At 40.7% G+C, this 18,068-nt stretch overlaps 1 protein-coding gene across 1 annotated transcript; it reads left to right on the top strand.

Annotated features, from left to right (window-relative positions):
• The first annotated feature begins 1,836 nt into the window (after positions 1–1,836).
• On the top strand, positions 1,837–17,734 carry LOC130092475 (gastrula zinc finger protein XlCGF57.1-like). The gene is made up of 2 exons (XM_056260329.1): positions 1,837–2,074; positions 16,494–17,734. The coding sequence occupies exons 1-2, from the start codon at positions 1,990–1,992 to the stop codon at positions 17,681–17,683; spliced, it is 1,275 nt and encodes a 424-aa protein (XP_056116304.1). The 5' UTR covers positions 1,837–1,989; the 3' UTR covers positions 17,684–17,734.
• Positions 17,735–18,068: the final 334 nt, after the last annotated feature.

Genomic DNA, 18,068 nt, shown 5'->3' with positions numbered 1-18,068 from the left:
AGCTTGTTAAATACGGGCCCTGAAACCTGAATCCACACTACACAATTAGAACATCATAAGTTAAACCTTTACTCACACACACACACACACACACACACACACACACACACACACACACACACACACACACACACACACACACACACACACACACAATTAATACTGCACATATAATAACATTTTGCAACATGTTATCTATTGATTGTTACATATTTGTTGCATCTATTGATCGTTGCATATAGTCTGTGACCTTAATAGTTTATTGACACCTTGCTTTTTGTACGATAATAAATGTCAGCATTTGATATTGATATGTCTTTTGTACAACAATATGCATAAAAAATAATGGGGGGAAATAGCTTGTAATAATGGCTTGTTTTTTGTCCCCAAATGGTTTCTACACACATTACAGTGTTGGCTTTGAAGGACATTCTCACACTCTTTCTTTAGTCATTTATATTTCCAGCACGGCATTGTACAACAGGTATTTATTATTTTCACCAAGAAATAAATGCGTATTTTCTCCGACATCTATTGTGTTTTAGACTGTTGGTTTGGACTTTTATTTTGGTCTGGCCGTGTGATGTCATAAGGCTGCGCCGCGGTTCTGCGTCTGGTGTGATTCGGCAGGTGAAAGGTTTGTGTTATTAAGGATTTAAAGTCTTAACGTTTCTACGTCTCATTCCGCTCCCTATGCCGTGAATGTGGTATATAGTAAACAAGAAGCGATAGGAATAACATGGGCTTGCCTTTTAGAGACTCAATTGAAACTATTGATTTGCAAGCTGTGTTTTATTTATTATTTTATTTAGATTTAGAGAGCTGTGCTCTCAAGAAGTCGCTGTTGTCAGCCATACGTGGCTTTGGAAAGTAATGACTGCTTTTCTGAAACGACAAAGTAATGAGTAAAAAAAACTCGAGGCAATGACAGTCAAAAATACTGTAATGATGGGAATTGAACCAATTGCTTCGGAAAATGATTCACTGTTTCGAAGCGTTTGAAACCCCACACCGGTCAAAACAGTGGAAATGCAACAAAAACTCAAGCATGCATAAAACGCTTTTACAAACCCGTTGCAAATGTTTTATTGGAAGTTTAATCTATAAAATACAATTAAACCGTAATCTAACACAGGCTGTCTGTATAATGTGTTCTTTTATCATGTTCTTTTATCTTGTTTTGTTTGTTTCATGGATGGCTCAGCTAAACAGGTCAATGAGAGATTAACTATTATTATTAATTTTAATTATACTAATGTCTCATTAAAACGTCTACAAATGTATAAAAACCTATCAGAGAACAGGTAAAAACCATAGAGACTTGTTCAATGGTTCGCCGCTGGCTGGGTGTTCTCAGCGAATCCGGGTGATTCATGGGTTCACAGAGGTCACCGCCCGCCAGCGGTGAATCATTGCAAAAAACGTTATGACATATGTGACGAAGCCTCGTTTATTAAAAACACATTTAGCAGTTTACGTGCTCCGAACCACTGATGAAACAAAAGTTTCGTAAAGGGTTTGAAGTTTTGTGAAGCAGTGCTTCGAAAGCTCCAATCACTAATGCAATGGTGTTTTTCTGAAATTAGCCTTGACATAACCCCACCACAGCGCAGTACAGCTGTCAATCATAACTTGACTTAATCAAACTAAAACTTAATCAAACTAAAAGCAAACTTATTGGAATAATGAACACTTGAACATAAGTCTGCGTGATAAGAACTACCTAAAATGACAGAAACCATTTTTGGGAAAAAAATAATTTGAAATGTAATTGGATTTTTTAGTTTGGCTCGCGTCCCATTCGATTACATGGAGAGGGCGAGATTTATGACCTTCACTGCAGTCAGCCACACTACTGAACTAGGGAGCTGACTGAGATGCACCCGTATATTTAGTTAGATTTATTTTTTCTTTCTGTTCATTATTCTCATCTTAAACATGACAGAGTGTCCAAACACACACCACTGAGGTCCATGTGACATTATAAAGATGGCGTTTATTAAAGAGGAGAGTGAAGACATGAAGATTGAAGAAACATTCAGAGTGAAAGAGGAAGATACTGAGACACAAACAGGTTGGTTTCATTCTCAAAACGGAACTCAGTCATTTGAACCTTATTAAAATATTATTTTTAATTTTTTTGCAAAAGATTAAATTTGAGCGATTAACTTTACATTTTTGTCTACAAATGCCGATTATTGTTTCAATCAGTTACCGTGTTTTCCGCACTATAAGGCGCTCTTAAAAGCCTTTAATTTTCTCAAAAAACGACAGTGCGCCTTAAGCCCCGTTCACACTACACGCGACGCGATACCATTCATTTCAATGGTGAGTGGGCGACTTCCGGCGCGACAGCGACCGGATGGGGCGTGTCTGGCGACGCAACAAAGTTGAGATCGGTTTAACTTTATGCAAATGGAGAGCGACTTTCGGGAGCGACAACCAATAGGAGCGGAGCGCGTATGATCCTTCTCCACATCATTGGATGTCATTCATAAAGGCAACCAGTAGTGGGAACTCCCACTAGCGACCTCATCGCCAGCCACTGGCGACATGCAGCGACAAAGTCGCTTGTAGTGTGAACGGGGCTTTATAATCGGGAGCGCCTTATATATGGGTGGTGCACACACGTTCACCAAGACGGGGAGACAGCGCCGGGCGACTTACGCCACTATCTGCCAAAGGATCGTGGATGCCTGGGTTGATATATCCATATATCAGTCTCTACTGTGATCCGAGCTTTCACGAAGTCAGGAATAATCTCTTTATTCAGCCAGCACACATACCCGTATTTACTTCCTGTTTTCGGCCGAAGTCCACAGTAGTTGATTGTCGAGTTCGCGCGCGCGCGATCAAACCTCCTCCGTGTGTTCAACATCTGATTCGGATGAACTATCCATTTGAGCTGATATTCTCAGAACACCACAAAGCACTGTCATCGGCTGACAGCTGACAGTCTGAGTCTCCACTGTTGCTTAGTTACCAATGATCGCGCGCGCACTCGACAATCGACTACTGTGGACTTCGACCGAAAACAGGAAGAAAATACGGGTACGCGAGCTGGCTGAATAAACAATTTTTATTCATATCTTTCACATTTACTGCAGTCAGATTCACCGTGTTCACTCACATGGCTGTGCACTTGTAATGACACATTAAGGTTGTTAAGAGGCTAAAAGCAGGTTTAAAACTTTTCCCGTTTAAGTCAACAGGGTGCAAATTTAAAAAAGAGGATAACACGGTGTAGGCAACACCGGTTTTTTGTCGTTGTTATCTGTACTGACAGCACTCCAAATTTACAAAAAATGAGCTCAATGTTAAAATTGACCGGAGTTCTCCTTTAACGTTTGAACAAGGTTACCATGGGAGTGAACGGAGTTGTCAGAACGCTTAATGAAGTTTGACTTTATCTGACTGTTTTGTTGACATTTCTTGACATCTAGTGGATGCATAACGCAAACCCAGTCAAACGTTTGACTGCAGTATCTTATGCGCCTTATAATCCGGTGCGCCCTATATATGAAAAATGTTCTAAAATAGGTCATTCATTGAAGGTGCGCCTTATAATCCGGTGCGCCGTATAGTGCGGAAAATATGGTAATCTATCAATTATTTTTTCGATTAATCTAACGATTAAGATTAATTAATTGTTAGATTAATAACCTCTGATAACAGATCACTCTAAATTGTAATTTAGACACATGCATTTTCTGTAAAGCTGCTTTGAAACGATAATAAATAAATGGCGGCTTAGGTACAAATAAATGTGAATTAAATTAAATATAGGCTACTGGGGGGCGGGATGCCTCGCGCTCAGCACACATGAAGCTTGCAGCAAAGCACTGGTAAACGTAGCCTAATGATTATGGATGTGTCGGGAAACAATAGCAAGGAGATATTTTAATTGTTTATTAATAAACAAGTGTTTAATGGTGTGTTCACACCGAACGCGAATTTAATTATTTGCGCGAGTAGATGCAAAGTCACTGCAAAGACACGAATAGACGCATCATTCGCGCCGGGCGTCGCGAATGGCGCGGATTGGGTGACGCGTTTGCTGCGAACGTCTTCCGCGCAAGTTGAAAAATTTGAACTCGAGCGGAAGATTCAAGCGTCTAAATAGACGCGTATTTGACGCTCTATTCGCGTTCGGTGTGAACACACCATTACTCTCAAGTGTATTCTGTGCGCTTCTGTGCCTTATCAGATTTACAGTGTTACCGGTCTTGGCAGCAATTATCTTGTCAAAAATATTGCATCGCGTGCTTCTGGCATCGAGTCTGGCACATATACACTTTGGATAATTTCCACATATTTTCTATCTATCTGGGTTGGGACGCTTATACACACACACACACACACACGTCTCTGAGCAGCCGCGTAAACTAGTGTTTTTCCGCCACAGCCAACCATGCTGCATGCTTATTGTTTCACTGACGTTGACGAGATTAACCACTTAGGTACCAAAATTTGGTACCGAAAAATAAGACATGTTTCGATACTCGGTAGTATCGAGGCAATTCGGTCGGTACCTAAAAAGTACTGAACTCGGTACCCAGCCTTATGCCCTGGAGCCGCCATTATTGGGGAACCTTGTAAACGGTGCTTTAAGATTTTTAGGTAGGTCTAACAGGTAGAATACACTCACCTAAAGGATTATTAGGAACACCTGTTCAATTTCTCATTGATGCAATTATCTAATCAACCAATCACATGGCAGTTGCTTCAATGCATTTAGGGGTGTGGTCCTGGTCAAGACAATCTCCTGAACTCCAAACTGAATGTCAGAATGGGAAAGAAAGGTGATTTAAGCAATTTTGAGCGTGGCATGGTTGTTGGTGCCAGACGGGCCGGTCTGAGTATTTCACAATCTGCTCAGTTACTGGGATTTTCACGCACAACCATTTCTAGGGTTTAAAAGAATGGTGTGAAAAGGGAAAAACATCCAGTATGCGGCAGTCCTGTGGGCGAAAATGCCTTGTTGATGCTAGAGGTCAGAGGAGAATGGGCCGACTGATTCAAGCTGATAGAAGAGCAACTTTGACTGAAATAACCACTCGTTACAACCGAGTTATGCAGCAAAGCATTTGTGAAGCCACAACACGCACAACCTTGAGGCGGATGGGCTACAACAGCAGATGACCCCACCGGGTACCACTCATCTCCACTACAAATAGGAAAAAGAGGCTACAATTTGCAAGAGCTCACCAAAATTGGACAGTTGAAGACTGGAAAAATGTTGCCTGGTCTGATGAGTCTCGATTTCTGTTGAGACATTCAGATGGTAGAGTCAGAATTTGGTGTTTACAGAATGAGAACATGGATCCATCATGCCTTGTTACCACTGTGCAGGCTGGTGGTGGTGGTGTAATGGTGTGGGGGATGTTTTCTTGGCACACTTTAGGCCCCTTAGTGCCAATTGGGCATCGTTTAAATGCCACGGCCTACCTGAGCATTGTTTCTGACCATGTCCATCCCTTTATGGCCACCATGTACCCATCCTCTGATGGCTACTTCCAGCAGGATAATGCACCCTGTCACAAAGCTTGAATCATTTCAAATTGGTTTCTTGAACATGACAATGAGTTCACTGTACTAAAATGGCCCCCACAGTCACCAGATCATCAACTGCAAGATGTTATCCTATCAATATGGGCCAATATTTCTAAAGAATGCTTTCAGCACCTTGTTGAATCAATGCCACGTAGAATTAAGGCAGTTCTGAAGGCGAAAGGGGGTCAAACACAGTTTTAGTATGGTGTTCCTAATAATCCTTTAGGTGAGTGTATATACAGACATTGAATAAATCAAACACTTCACAGTCTTCACTGCTCGAATTATAAATTACATATAGTGTGACAGTCTCGGACCTGTCAGCTCCTCCTCCTTTGCGGTTTGCCTGTTCATTACGTCTCCCCTATAGGTGAAGGAGCGCAGGTGTGGCGTGTTGCAGGTGATTGCTCCAGGACCGCGTGTGGTTGCTTCCAGTATCCTGGGTGTTAAAAGCTCTCCAGACTTGGTTGAAGGAGGCCGCCGCTTCTCCTTCTCTCCCGCACCGTTTTGCTGATTTTGTTTCTTTTTGCATGTCACTTCACATACCCTGATTGCATTTGTTCTTGTTTCGAGTTATACATTTATACTGACTTTAATTATTTAAGGATGCTCTTTTCTTGTCTTTAATAAATACTTATTATTTGAAATCAACTAATCCGCGTGGTCTCCCCTCTCTGTTGCATGGGCCGGCACAGGCGGTATGTAACAGATTGGTGGCTCGTCAAGGGATTGGAACGTTCGGGATCTGAAACGACAAACAGACTGGGGGGCTCGTAAAAAAAAATAAGGATTTGAAAAGACATCGGTAAATATATTTTGATGCTTATAACTAGGTTTTGAATGGCCTGTGCGTTGGAAGCTTTAAATATATTATGACCGCTTTATTCGGGTACGTTTGATTTGGAAAGCGCTTTGATAGTTCGAGTTGAACGTTTTGTTTTGAATCATTGGGAAGACGCATGTGGATTAGTTTGAAAATTAGTTGCGTTCAAAATTATTTAATTATTTATTTTTTGTTGTTGGTGCGGAGAGGAGGAGAATATTTTTGTTAAATTTGTGCCTGGGCTGTTTTTGAAATAAGCCGGGTTGAAGAGTTTGCGGTGAGCCATTGTTTGGTAAGTGTGGGTCTGCACTGCGCGTGCAAGATTGAGTTTATTGATAAAGTAATCGATAAGATAATTATCGGAGCTTTGCGAGTGCCCGTCAAGTTTTAATGTTTGTTTGTTATTTTAGTTTATTTTTGTGCTATCCTGGGCAGAGGGCACCGTCGTGGACGCATGCTTTAACGGCATTTTGTCGGGAGCACCGCTGATATTGTGTATTAAAAATCTCTGTCCTTGGGATATGCATGAAGAGGATCGCTGTTTTCTTTTTAGTTTTTTATAGGGCAGCTCCGTTTTGTCTCGTCTTGATGCACAGTGTTGTGGCCACACTTACAATTTGAAAAGGTGAGCTTGTTTTTTTCTTTAGTAGGTTATCTGTATGAATTGTATGCTGTAGAATTAGTTTAATTTTTATGGCTAGTTTGGAGGATTTTTTTGTAGCTCCATCTGTGGAGGTTCTGAATAATTTGACAAAGGATCAGTTGCGTCAAGTTTGTGAACATTATAACTTTGATTTGGGTTTACCCAGAACAGCGAAATTAGCCCAGATTAGAGTGTCAGTTCAGGCGGAATTGGTCGTTAGGAATATTCTTTCGTCACCTGCATCTCTAATTATGGATGAGTTAGAGTTCGGAGAAGCAACGTCGACACCTCTTTCGACCGAGTTCTCTAAAATGTCACTTACGTTTGAGCAAGAAAAGGCGTTGATAGAAATGCAACAGAAAGAGAGAGAAGCTCAACGTGAGGCAGAGCAGAGAGAGAGAGAAGCTGAACGTAAAGAGAGAGAAGCTGAGCGTGAGGCGGAGAGGAGAGAAAGAGAAGCTCAACGAGAGGTAGAGATAGAAAGAATAAAAAGTGAACGTGATGTGGCTTTAGAACGGTTGAGACTAAGTACTGAAGGTAGGCTTTCAGTTGATGGAGGTGAGGGTACTGCTCTTAGGGGGTTTGTGTGCTCCCCTGATATATCTAACATAGTTAGGTTGCTGCCGAAATTCAATGAAAGAGATCCCGATGTTTTTTTTTCTTTAATTGAGAGTGTGGCTGATGACCGTGGATGGTCTGACTCTGAGAGAACGTTGTTAGTCCAAAGTGTTCTTGTAGGTAGAGCACAAGAAGCGTTTATTGCGTTGCCTGTGTCAGATAGAAAAAAATATGTCAGAGTAAAAGAGGCAGTGCTTAAAATGTATGAATTAGTTCTTGAGGCTTATCGTTTGCGGTTTCGCAGTTGGAGAAAAGGATAAAAACAGATGTATACAGAGGCAGCGAGAGAGCTGAACAGCCACTTTAATCGTTGGTGCTCTGCGGTGGGGGTCGCTACTTTTGATGAGTTGTCTAACCTGATTGTTTTAGAACAGTTTAGAAACATCCTTCCTGAGCGTATCGCTACACGCATATCTGAGTATAAGATGAAAACAGCAGTGGAAGCTGCAGTCGTGGCTGATGATTTCGCTCTGACACAAAAGTATAGTTTAAAAGAAAACAATACAGGTAAGGTTTATCAGGAACAACGTTTTGGATGTTTCAATAGAGTTTTGGGGTCTTCTTCGTTGGGTCCATTGGAGTCAACTACTCAGAGAAAAATAGAGTCACACTCAAATCAGTCACACAGAGGTGCTGTGAGTTTTCGCAGAGACTAGGTATTCTGCGTTTACACCTGGTGGTCAGGCTAAGAACGATGCTGATGTGTGTCGATATTTTTTAGAAAAGGGGCATTGGAAGAAAGACTGTCCTGTTTTAAAGGGGAAAAGTCAGCGAAATGGTACTGATGTTGTTAGGGGGGGTCACACTTGCTGTATCTGAGTCAGTTATACCTGCTAAAGTTTTGTTGGGTGAGACTGAGGCTAAAGCTGAAGGCGTTGTGACTTCATCTCAGACATCAGGCCTGAGTTCTGCTGAAGTTAGTGAGAGAAATGGTAGGGCTGTAACGGGTGGAAGTGGTTACTTTTCTTTTGTTACAGATGGCTTAGTTTCCCTGGTGGGTAGTTCCATCCAGGTGCCGGTTAAGATACTTAGGGACACAGGGGCGTCTGAGTCTTTTATCTTGGGGTCTGTGTTGCCTTTTTTTGTTGACTCGAGTACTGAGAACAGTGTTTTAGTCCGGGGGATTGGGTTGCAGGTTGTTTCTGTTCCTTTGCACTGTTTAATCTGCAGTCTGATTTAGTACAGGGGGAAGTAAAAATAGCAGTCCGCCCTTCCTTACCTATAGAGGGTGTTCATCTTCTCTTGGGTAACAATCTGGCTGGAGCCCGTGTTTGGCGTGATATACCGCCCCCTGTAATTGTTAAGAATGTTCCCTCTATTGCAGATGATAGTGACGTTCATGCTCAGAATTTATCTGTTTTTACGGCTTGTGCAGTGACACGGGCTATGAGCCGTGCTGTTAATGATGATGTTCCCCAGACTAGAGAGTTTAAGTCCGTTATTGTGCCTAATCTACCACCTTCTCTCTCTCATAGTGATTTTGTTGCAGCTCAAAAGGAGGATGCGACATTAAAAGATCTGGGCCCGTATTCCTAAAGAATCTAAGAATTCTTTTAGAAAACTCTTAATTTAGCTTAAAAACTTTTACGTAGGAGTCTTAGCTTAAGAGTGATTCGGGACCGATCTCTGAGAGCAACTCTGAGTAAGGAAAAGACAAAAACTCTCATCTTAGTGAGGAGGCGGGGCTGACCCCGTTGCTATGTATGACACAATCTTTTGAAGACTGTGATTGGTTGGTTGTCCAAGAAGGAAAAAAAAGAGCCATTTTAAGTATAGAGTTTACTCACACACGCACACACACACACGCACATTATTTTTATGTATATAAATCCTTTTTTTTACCTTGCTGTTAATTTGATTGGCTTAGAATGATAAAAATTGTTCCACTCTTTCCAATTACACTGATTGCTGTCTATTTAAGTGGTGGTTTGAATGTTTGTTTTGAAAACATGGATTAAAAAACAAGAAAGACGAGAAAGCCTGACTGGTCAGAAGAACCGTGTTTACTGTTAGCCGAGTTAGTGGATGAACACTAGGCCGTCCTTAAAGGAAAATTCGGGCAGGGTGTCACAGCATGGAGCGAGAAGCGGACGTGGGAGCTTAAAGCGCACATTATTAACGGTTCATTCCCCTGCTTGTGCGCACCAGGGAAGCCTGCTATATTCATAAATACAGTTTTTTGAGCCTGCAAGGTGGGAATGTCCAGTGGAAACTAAATGAACTGCGACACAATAAGAGCTTCTGAAAGTGCTGTAATGTTTGTGTGATCACTGCTTACAGAAGGTTGTCACAGACCCAAATCACTATTGCTTTATTGCATTTTCCCATTTGCCAAATATCTTAATGTAGTGATCATTTCTGGCGTTATGGCATTCCTGCGCTGTGTCGGAGATATTAGCGTGTCTCTAATAAGATCAGTCACAAACATGATCACTGCACAATCTCATCTATAGCGTCTTATTAACTCACTGTCGTCATCTATTGTCTGCATCACATTTCTTCTCCCTCTTCATCGTTCTGTCATTTTCTCCTCTGCTAAAGAAACTCTTAAGCCTCTTAAAAGTCCTCATCCATACTCCTAACAATTTTGACCTTAAGACCTCTTTTAAGGGTTAAGATGCTTTCTGAATTACTTTTTTCTTTACTAGGATTTTTTCTTTAATTTTAAGAGTAAACGCCCACATTTCTAAGAATCTTCTTAGAATTTTGTCACTAGGAGCTACTTTTTACATTAAGATTCTTTAGGAATACGGGCCCAGTTCGTTGGGGTGTTACCACCTGAGGAGTTGCGCAATGCAGTAAGGGGTTATTTGGTTCAGGATGGGTTGTTGATCCGGAAGTGGTCTTCTCACACTGACGAAGGGGTTGAGGATCCAGTATTTCAAGTGATAGTACCAGTTAAGTTTAGAGATTTGGTCCTACAGACAGCTCATGGGGAGGTGGGCTGGGCACTTGGGGGTAAGGAAAACCTGTCTTATGAAGAACTTCTATTGGCCTCGTTTAAAGGATGTGGCATCCTTCATTAAGACGTGTCATGTATGCCAGTTAACAGGGAAGCCTAATCAGGTGTTAAAGCCAGCTCCACTCTACCCTATTCCAGCTGTAGGTAAACCATTTGAACATCTGTTAATTGATTGTGTGGGACCATTGCCTCCATCTAAGTCAGGGTGTGGTTACCTGCTGACGGTAATGTCAGTCTACCCGATATCCTGCTGCCTATGCTTTGCGAACAATAACCACTAGATCGGTGGTGAAAGCCCTTACACAATTTGGGGGGGGGGGGGGGAAGGGGTTGGGGCCAGTGGACAGAAGAGTTTTTCTTTCCAGTCTATGTATGCGGATTATCAATATCTCAGAACTTAAGTGCTCTCCTTTAGATATAGAAATAATATTAAAAAAATTGTTTATTTTGTTGTGTGGGGTTTTGAAGGTTTTTGCAGAGGCCTTTTAGGGGCCTCTGTTTTTAAGGGAGGGGGTGTGACGGTCTCAGACCTGTCAGCTCCTCCTCCTTTGCGGTTTGCCTGTTCATTACGTCTCCCCTATAGGTGAAGGAGCGCAGGTGTGGCGTGTTGCAGGTGATTGCTCCAAGACCGCGTGTGGTTGCTTCCAGTATCCTGGGTGTTAAAAGCTCTCCAGACTTGGGCTACGTTTACACATAGCCGGGTATTTAGAGAAACGAATATTTTCCCCCTCTCCGTTTTCAAAAATAACATCGTGCACACACCCGCATAAATACGCCGTCGAGCGCCATCATAACTATGCCAAACCTATGGGCGGCAGTGTAGGGAGAAGGATAAAGCCATGCAAGCCAATCAAAATCCTCAGAATCGACAAGAGAGAACCTAAAACCCCGTTTCTCCCAGTTTACACGGCAACACATAACCGGCGTTTTCAGAAATCTCCACTTTGCCCGGAGTTTTTAGAAATAATCGTTTTCTGTGATAAAAACGGCGTTTTCGTGTAAATGAGAGGGCAAAACGCAGAGAAATATCTGCGTTTTCCCATCGTGTAAACGGGGCATTGGTTGAAGGAGGCCGCCGCTTCTCCTTCTCTCCCGCACCGTTTTGCTGATTTTGTTTCTTTTTGCATGTCACTTCACATACCCTGATTGCATTTGTTCTTGTTTCGAGTTATACATTTATACTGACTTTAATTATTTTAGGTTGCTCTTTTCTTGTCTTTAATAAATACTTATTATTTGAAATCAACTAATCCGTGTGGTCTCCCCTCTCTGTTACATGGGCCGGCACAGGCGGTATGTAACAATAGATAAATGCTTAATTAAGTTACAAAAGTTATTCAGTCAAGAGCTGTGACTGATTTTCTCTTTTTCTTTTTTTTTCCGATTATTGTTAATGACTTCCGGTTTATTAGGCTGCTGTCACTTTAAGACCTGCCGCACATGACACGGATCTGACGCACACCATTTTCTCGAACACTTTATGACATTTAAGACTTGAGTGCTTGTGAGGATATTCGACAAAACTTTTCATTTTGGCATAATTTTGTGTTTTCGTCCATTCAAACACAGTCTGAAGCGGCTTTCTGTGCACACAAGTCGTATGTGTCACACAGACATGAGATTTAAAGACGCACGCCAGTACAGCACTGCTTTCTCTTTTGTCTTTCCGTGCTTGAATGTTTAAAAAAACATCTCTCTCAAACCAGACGCTACCTGGTAGATTGCGTTGGTCATTATGGAAATGATCCGTGTTCTTTCATTTGTGCGTCGTCAGTAGATCACGCGCAGAACTTTATACTCCCACCTGCGCTTTTTTGGAATTGCGCTCTCACGCTAATTTGCCCTGTTTAGTAAATCTGGCCCTTAATGTCAGACCTCAAATCATCTCTTTTTATTAGTGATGCTCCGATTGCCGCCGATCACGTGACGTAAATTACTCGCGCGACTTTTTTCCACCTGCATGCGCGGCACACGGGCACACAACAGCAGAGCGGAGCTTTCCAGGGGCAACATGAGTTTATTCTAATGGTCTAGTGGCAGAGGTCCTGGGTTCTAATCCGCACTCGTATTGGGTGTTTTTTTCTAATCAAAACCGATTATGTTTATCAGTGGTTGTATATCAGGCAGGGACACGTTTGTGTATATTTTTTGTAATTTCACTGGAACGAATAGAGAGTCTCCACAACGGATTGAAGCGCGCCTCCGAGTGAAGACTGTGTGCGAGCCACAAGAGAACACAGTATCCACTGATCACAGCGGCAACGAGCACTTTGATCACTTGATTAAAAAAAAAACACATTTCAGCGCTAGATCGCCTCTTATTTAACAAATAAACAGAATGAATGCTCTGCTAGTTAGCTGGAGATGATTTATTTATTTGTATTGGTACATTCGTGCCGCGAGAATGTTTCAAAAGTGGTGGGGACAATATCGACCATAGCAAAAAGTGGTGGGGACATGTCCCACCCGTCCCACCCGCAAATTACACCTATGCTATCACTTATCATTAGTCTTCCCTTGTCTTTCAGTCTTAGGCCAACTACCTCTTTGTTTTAAATAGGTCATTATGCTTTTCTTATGCCTTATTTGAAGGACGGCTTATAGTAATCTAAAATATTTTATATTTTTGGTCATAGTTGGAAATACTTTTTTTTTTAGACTATGTAACCTGACACAAATGGTGTGTGGCCATAGTTTTTCATTTTTACATCTATTTCAGATACAAAGACTGATACTTTCCTTAATTTATCTCATTTTTTAAATACAATTAAATAAACACTTGGTGGTTTATCTTGACTGTAGCCTATTTATACTGCACCCTGTGAGTCTTAACTCTCATTCATTGAAGTGCATGGTTCTTCGTCTGTGATGGCCATAAGCAGTTTTGTACCAAGCTGTTGAGAGGACTTTGGACATTTGTATAATAAACGGTTATTGGTTATAGCTATTTTGCCTGCTTATTTGTTGAATTACACTATTGGTGGGCTGCACATATATCCCTGAGAAATGGAACGGGGTTTGGCGGACCTGAAGCAGTCTAATTAATTATACAGGGCTCCCTTAACACTGACTAGTTGATTATGATAATTTGTCCTAATAGTACCATAATAGCAAGTAGGGGTGCACAGATTGATTGGCTACCGATCGCTATCGGCCCGATAATCACTTTGGGAAGTTTGATCGGCGGTCTCTATAAAGGCCGATCTCATAAACTGGTCTCATGCTGACGCACTCAAAGCGCACACACATAAGGCTGCCTCAAAAACAGCTCGCGAGTACCAAATTGCACTTAAATGGTCAAATACACACAAATGTATGTACAAAATTACCGCCTTGACGAAAAGTTAACAGTTGAGAAAGTTGTGTAACAGTATATACACTGTGTGCAAAATTATTAGGCAAGTTGTATTTTTGAGGATTCATTTTATTATTGAACAACTACAGTGCTCTCAGTCAATCCAAAATGTTAATAAACCTCAATCCTGAATATTTAAGGAAGCAAAAGTGAGGTTTTGGCTTTCTTAGGAGAATATCTATGTGTGCACAATTATTTGGCAACTCTTAGTGTGCAGAATTATTATGCAGCAAAATGAAAATTTTCCCATCTCACTTGTTTATTTTAATCTGTTAAAGTGAGAATGATAAACAAACAACTCAGTTTACAAATAAACATTTCTGACATTTAAAAAAAAAAAATCAGTGACCAATATAGCCACCCTTCTTTTCAATAACAGTTATAAGCCTTCCATTCATGGAGTCTGTCAGTTTCTTGATCTGTTGATGATCAACTTTTTGTGCAGCAGCCACCACAGCCTCCCATACACTGTTCAGAGAGGTGTACTGTTTTCCTTCACCGTAAATCTCCCGTTTAAGAAGGGCCCACAACTTCTCAATAGGGTTTAAATCAGGTGACGAAGGGCCATGTCATAATTCTTTCATCTTTAAGGCCTTTACTGGCTAGCCACGCAGTGGAGTACTTCGATGTATGTGATGGAGCATTGTCCTGCATAAAAATCATGGACTTCTTGAAAGATGCAGACTTTTTCGCAACCACTGCTTGAAGAAAGTATCTTCTAAAAACTGGCAGTAGTTTGGGAGTTCATTTTGAGTCCATCTTCAACCCGAAAAGGTCCAACTAGCTCATCTTTAATAATACCAGCCCAGACCATTACCCCACCTCCTCTTTGCTGCTGTCTGAGTCGAAGTGGAGCTCTGTGCCCATTACTGATCCAGCCACGGGCCCATCCATCTGGTCCGTCAAGAGTCACTCTCATCTCATCAGTCCATAAAACCTTTGAAAAATCTGTCTTCAGATATTTCCTGGCCCAGTCTTGACGTTTCAACTTATGTTTCTTGTTCGGTGGTGGTCGGATTTCAGCCTTCCTTACCTTGGCCATGTCTCTGAGCACTGAACACTTTGTACTTCTGGGCACTCCAGGTAGGTTGCAGTTCTGGAATATGACAGGACTGGAGGATAATGGGTTCCTGGTAGCTTCACGTTTGATTCTTCTCAAATCTTTGGCAGTAAATTTGCTTTTTTTCTCAACACGTTTCTTGCGACTCAGTATTTGCTACAAAACGTTTGATGGTTCTGTGATCACGCCCCAATATCTTAGCAATTTCAAGATTGCTGCATCCCCCTGAAAGACTTTTTACAATTTTTGACTTTTCTGAGTCAGTTAAATCTCTTTTTTGGCCCATTTTGCTTGAGGAAAAGAAGCTGCCTAATAATTATGCACACCTTGATATAGGGTGTTGATCTCCTTAGGCCACACCCTCCCTCATTACACAAGTACATATCACCTGAAATGCTTAAATCCAATAAGCATTCAAGTTTATACAGCTTGGAGTTGGAAAAAATGCATAAAAATGATGATATGGTCAAAATACTCACTTGCCTAATAATTCTGCACACAGTGTATTGAATCCGTGCAGCTCTTAAAGTGACAGCAGCCTAATAATCCTGCTGCTAACTGATTTTTTTCTTTGTCTTTTGTTGTTTGATTAACATTAATGACACTCACTGCTCTTGAATGACTAACATTTGTAGCCTTAATTGTAAGGATTAATCTGTATTTAATTAATTCAGGGAAGACTCTCTTTAGAATTTCTTTAGTATTCTTACCTAAATACTGCTGTTAGACCTACCTGAAAAACAAACAAACTTAAAAGTACTGTTTATTTTATTTGTATCTTTTTTCCATTTTATTTATGCTACTGCTTGTAAATTGTTTTAGTTCCTATTCTATTACTGACTATTACTGACTGTCTTTTTTATGAATTAAATTCAGTTTGAAATCAGGCTTGTGCTGTGTGACAGCTATTGTGCAACAATTGCCCCTTTGTAAAAACAAAAATACACTACATAATCAGATCAAATATTTAGGTGAAAATTACATATTTAAAAAAAAAAAAAAATGCTACCCCACCCGCTTCCTGTGTTCGACGATCAGTGATCGGCTTCAAAAATCCTTATCGGAGCACCCTTAATTGCAAGACATTTGTCAAAAAAATAATCTACCCATTTTGGAGAAGTATTTCAAAGTATTTAGATTCTTATTCGCCTTGAATAATCTAATGAAATATGTTACAGATTTACATTTTACAGCATATATTCTGTAATCTGTAATGGAATACATTTATAAAAGTTTGCCTCCCAACCCTGTACAAGTAACCAGTACTTCTGGGTGAAGTTTTTTTTTTGTGCTGCATTATTGTAATTTTATTGGGACATGTTCTGAAATTACAGGTAACACCTCTTTCATTAGCTTAGTGGGAGTAGGATATATAATATATGTTGTTAGTTTTGATGCTTTAAATGTCTAAATGATTTGGTCTGTTGGTTTGTATGCTATTAAACTGTGGTTAACTTGTATTTGTCTTTTTTGCCTTAGACTTGTTGCTGAAAGGGGAGAGTCAAGAACCGAATGAAATGGAAAAGAAACATTTGAACAAGAAACGTCATGCTTTAATAACTGGAAAAAAGTATTTTAAATGCTCAACGACAGAAAAGACATCCTCACAAAAAAAAGCTAAAAGGACAACAACTAGAAGTTATTTCACCTGCCAAAAATGTGGAAAAAGTTTTAATCGAATTGGAAACCTTCAAGTCCACATCAGAATTCACACCGGAGAGAGCCCCTTTACCTGCCTACAATGTGGAAAAAGTTTTAATGAAAAAGGAAGCCTTAATGTCCACATGAGAATTCACACTGGAGAGAAGCCTTACACCTGCCAACAGTGTGGAAAGAGTTTCAGTCGAAAGGGAAATCTAAAGACTCACATGAGAGTTCACTCTGGAGAGAAGCCTTACACCTGCCCTCAGTGTGGAAAGTGTTTTTCACAGAAAAAAGGCCTTAATTCCCACATGAGGAATCACACTGGAGAGAGCCCTCACACATGTAAACTGTGTGGGAAGAGCTTCTCACAAAAAGCAAATATTAAGACTCACATGAGAATTCACACCGGAGAGAAGCCGTTCATATGTGTTCAGTGTGGAAAGAGTTTTACGCGTAAAGCAACCCTTGATTCCCACATGAGAAGTCACGCCGGAGAGAGTCCTTACACATGCAAACTGTGTGGGAAAAGCTTCACACAAAAAGAGAGTCTTAAGGGTCACATGAGAATTCACACTGGAGAGAAGCCGTTCACATGTGGTCAGTGTGGAAAATGTTTCAGATGTAAAGAAAACCTTATTCGCCATGTGAGGATTCACTCAAGAGAAAACTGTTTAATGTGTCAGCAGTGTGGAATGAGTTTTACAGATAGGAATCACCTTAAGAATCATGTAATAATTCACACAGGAGAAAGGCCTTTTATGTGTCATCACTGTGGAAAGAGTTGCACAAACAAAACAAATCTTGAGGTTCACGTAAGAGTTCACACTGGAGAGAAGCCTTTCATCTGCCCTCAGTGTGGGAAGAGTTTCACACTTAAAGGAAACCTTAAAACTCACATAAGAGTTCACACTGGAGAGAAGCCTTTCATGTGTCTTCGGTGTGAAGACTGTTTCAGCCATCTAAAAGACCTGAAACGTCATTTGCGAACTCATTCTGAAAAAGAAATGGCAAAGTTCCGAGTGTGACAAGGTGTTTAGAAAAAACCTATTTCAAATATCACCTGTACTCTGGAATAAAGAAAATTTAATTGTGGGAGCAATACATTTTATTTTGTCATCACACTTACAGAAACACCTGAAAAGTCATGCAGATGTGAGACCCTATTTGTGTTCTTAGAGTGGAAAGGGTTTTAAATGGCTCAGCGATTTAAAAAAGACATTAGAAAGTATGTAACTGTAAAATGTAGGCTATATTTCGTTTGTATAGCGGCAATGCTTCATTCTACTTATTGATACCTCAGAATTAAAATGTTAGAGTGTCTTGCTGTGAAATGCCACAATGGTAATGAAAGAATGTAAATAAAAGGACATAAACTGAATAAAATAATGAACATTGCACTGCATTGTTTGA

This window comes from Rhinichthys klamathensis, unplaced genomic scaffold (genome assembly GCF_029890125.1).
Source record: "Rhinichthys klamathensis goyatoka isolate OS25496 unplaced genomic scaffold, OSU_Roscu_1.1 h1tg000176l_1, whole genome shotgun sequence".
In the NCBI taxonomy this organism is placed as follows: Eukaryota; Metazoa; Chordata; class Actinopteri; order Cypriniformes; family Leuciscidae; genus Rhinichthys; species Rhinichthys klamathensis.
Note: the sequence above shows the minus strand (reverse complement) of the source record. Positions and strands in the feature narration are given on the sequence as shown.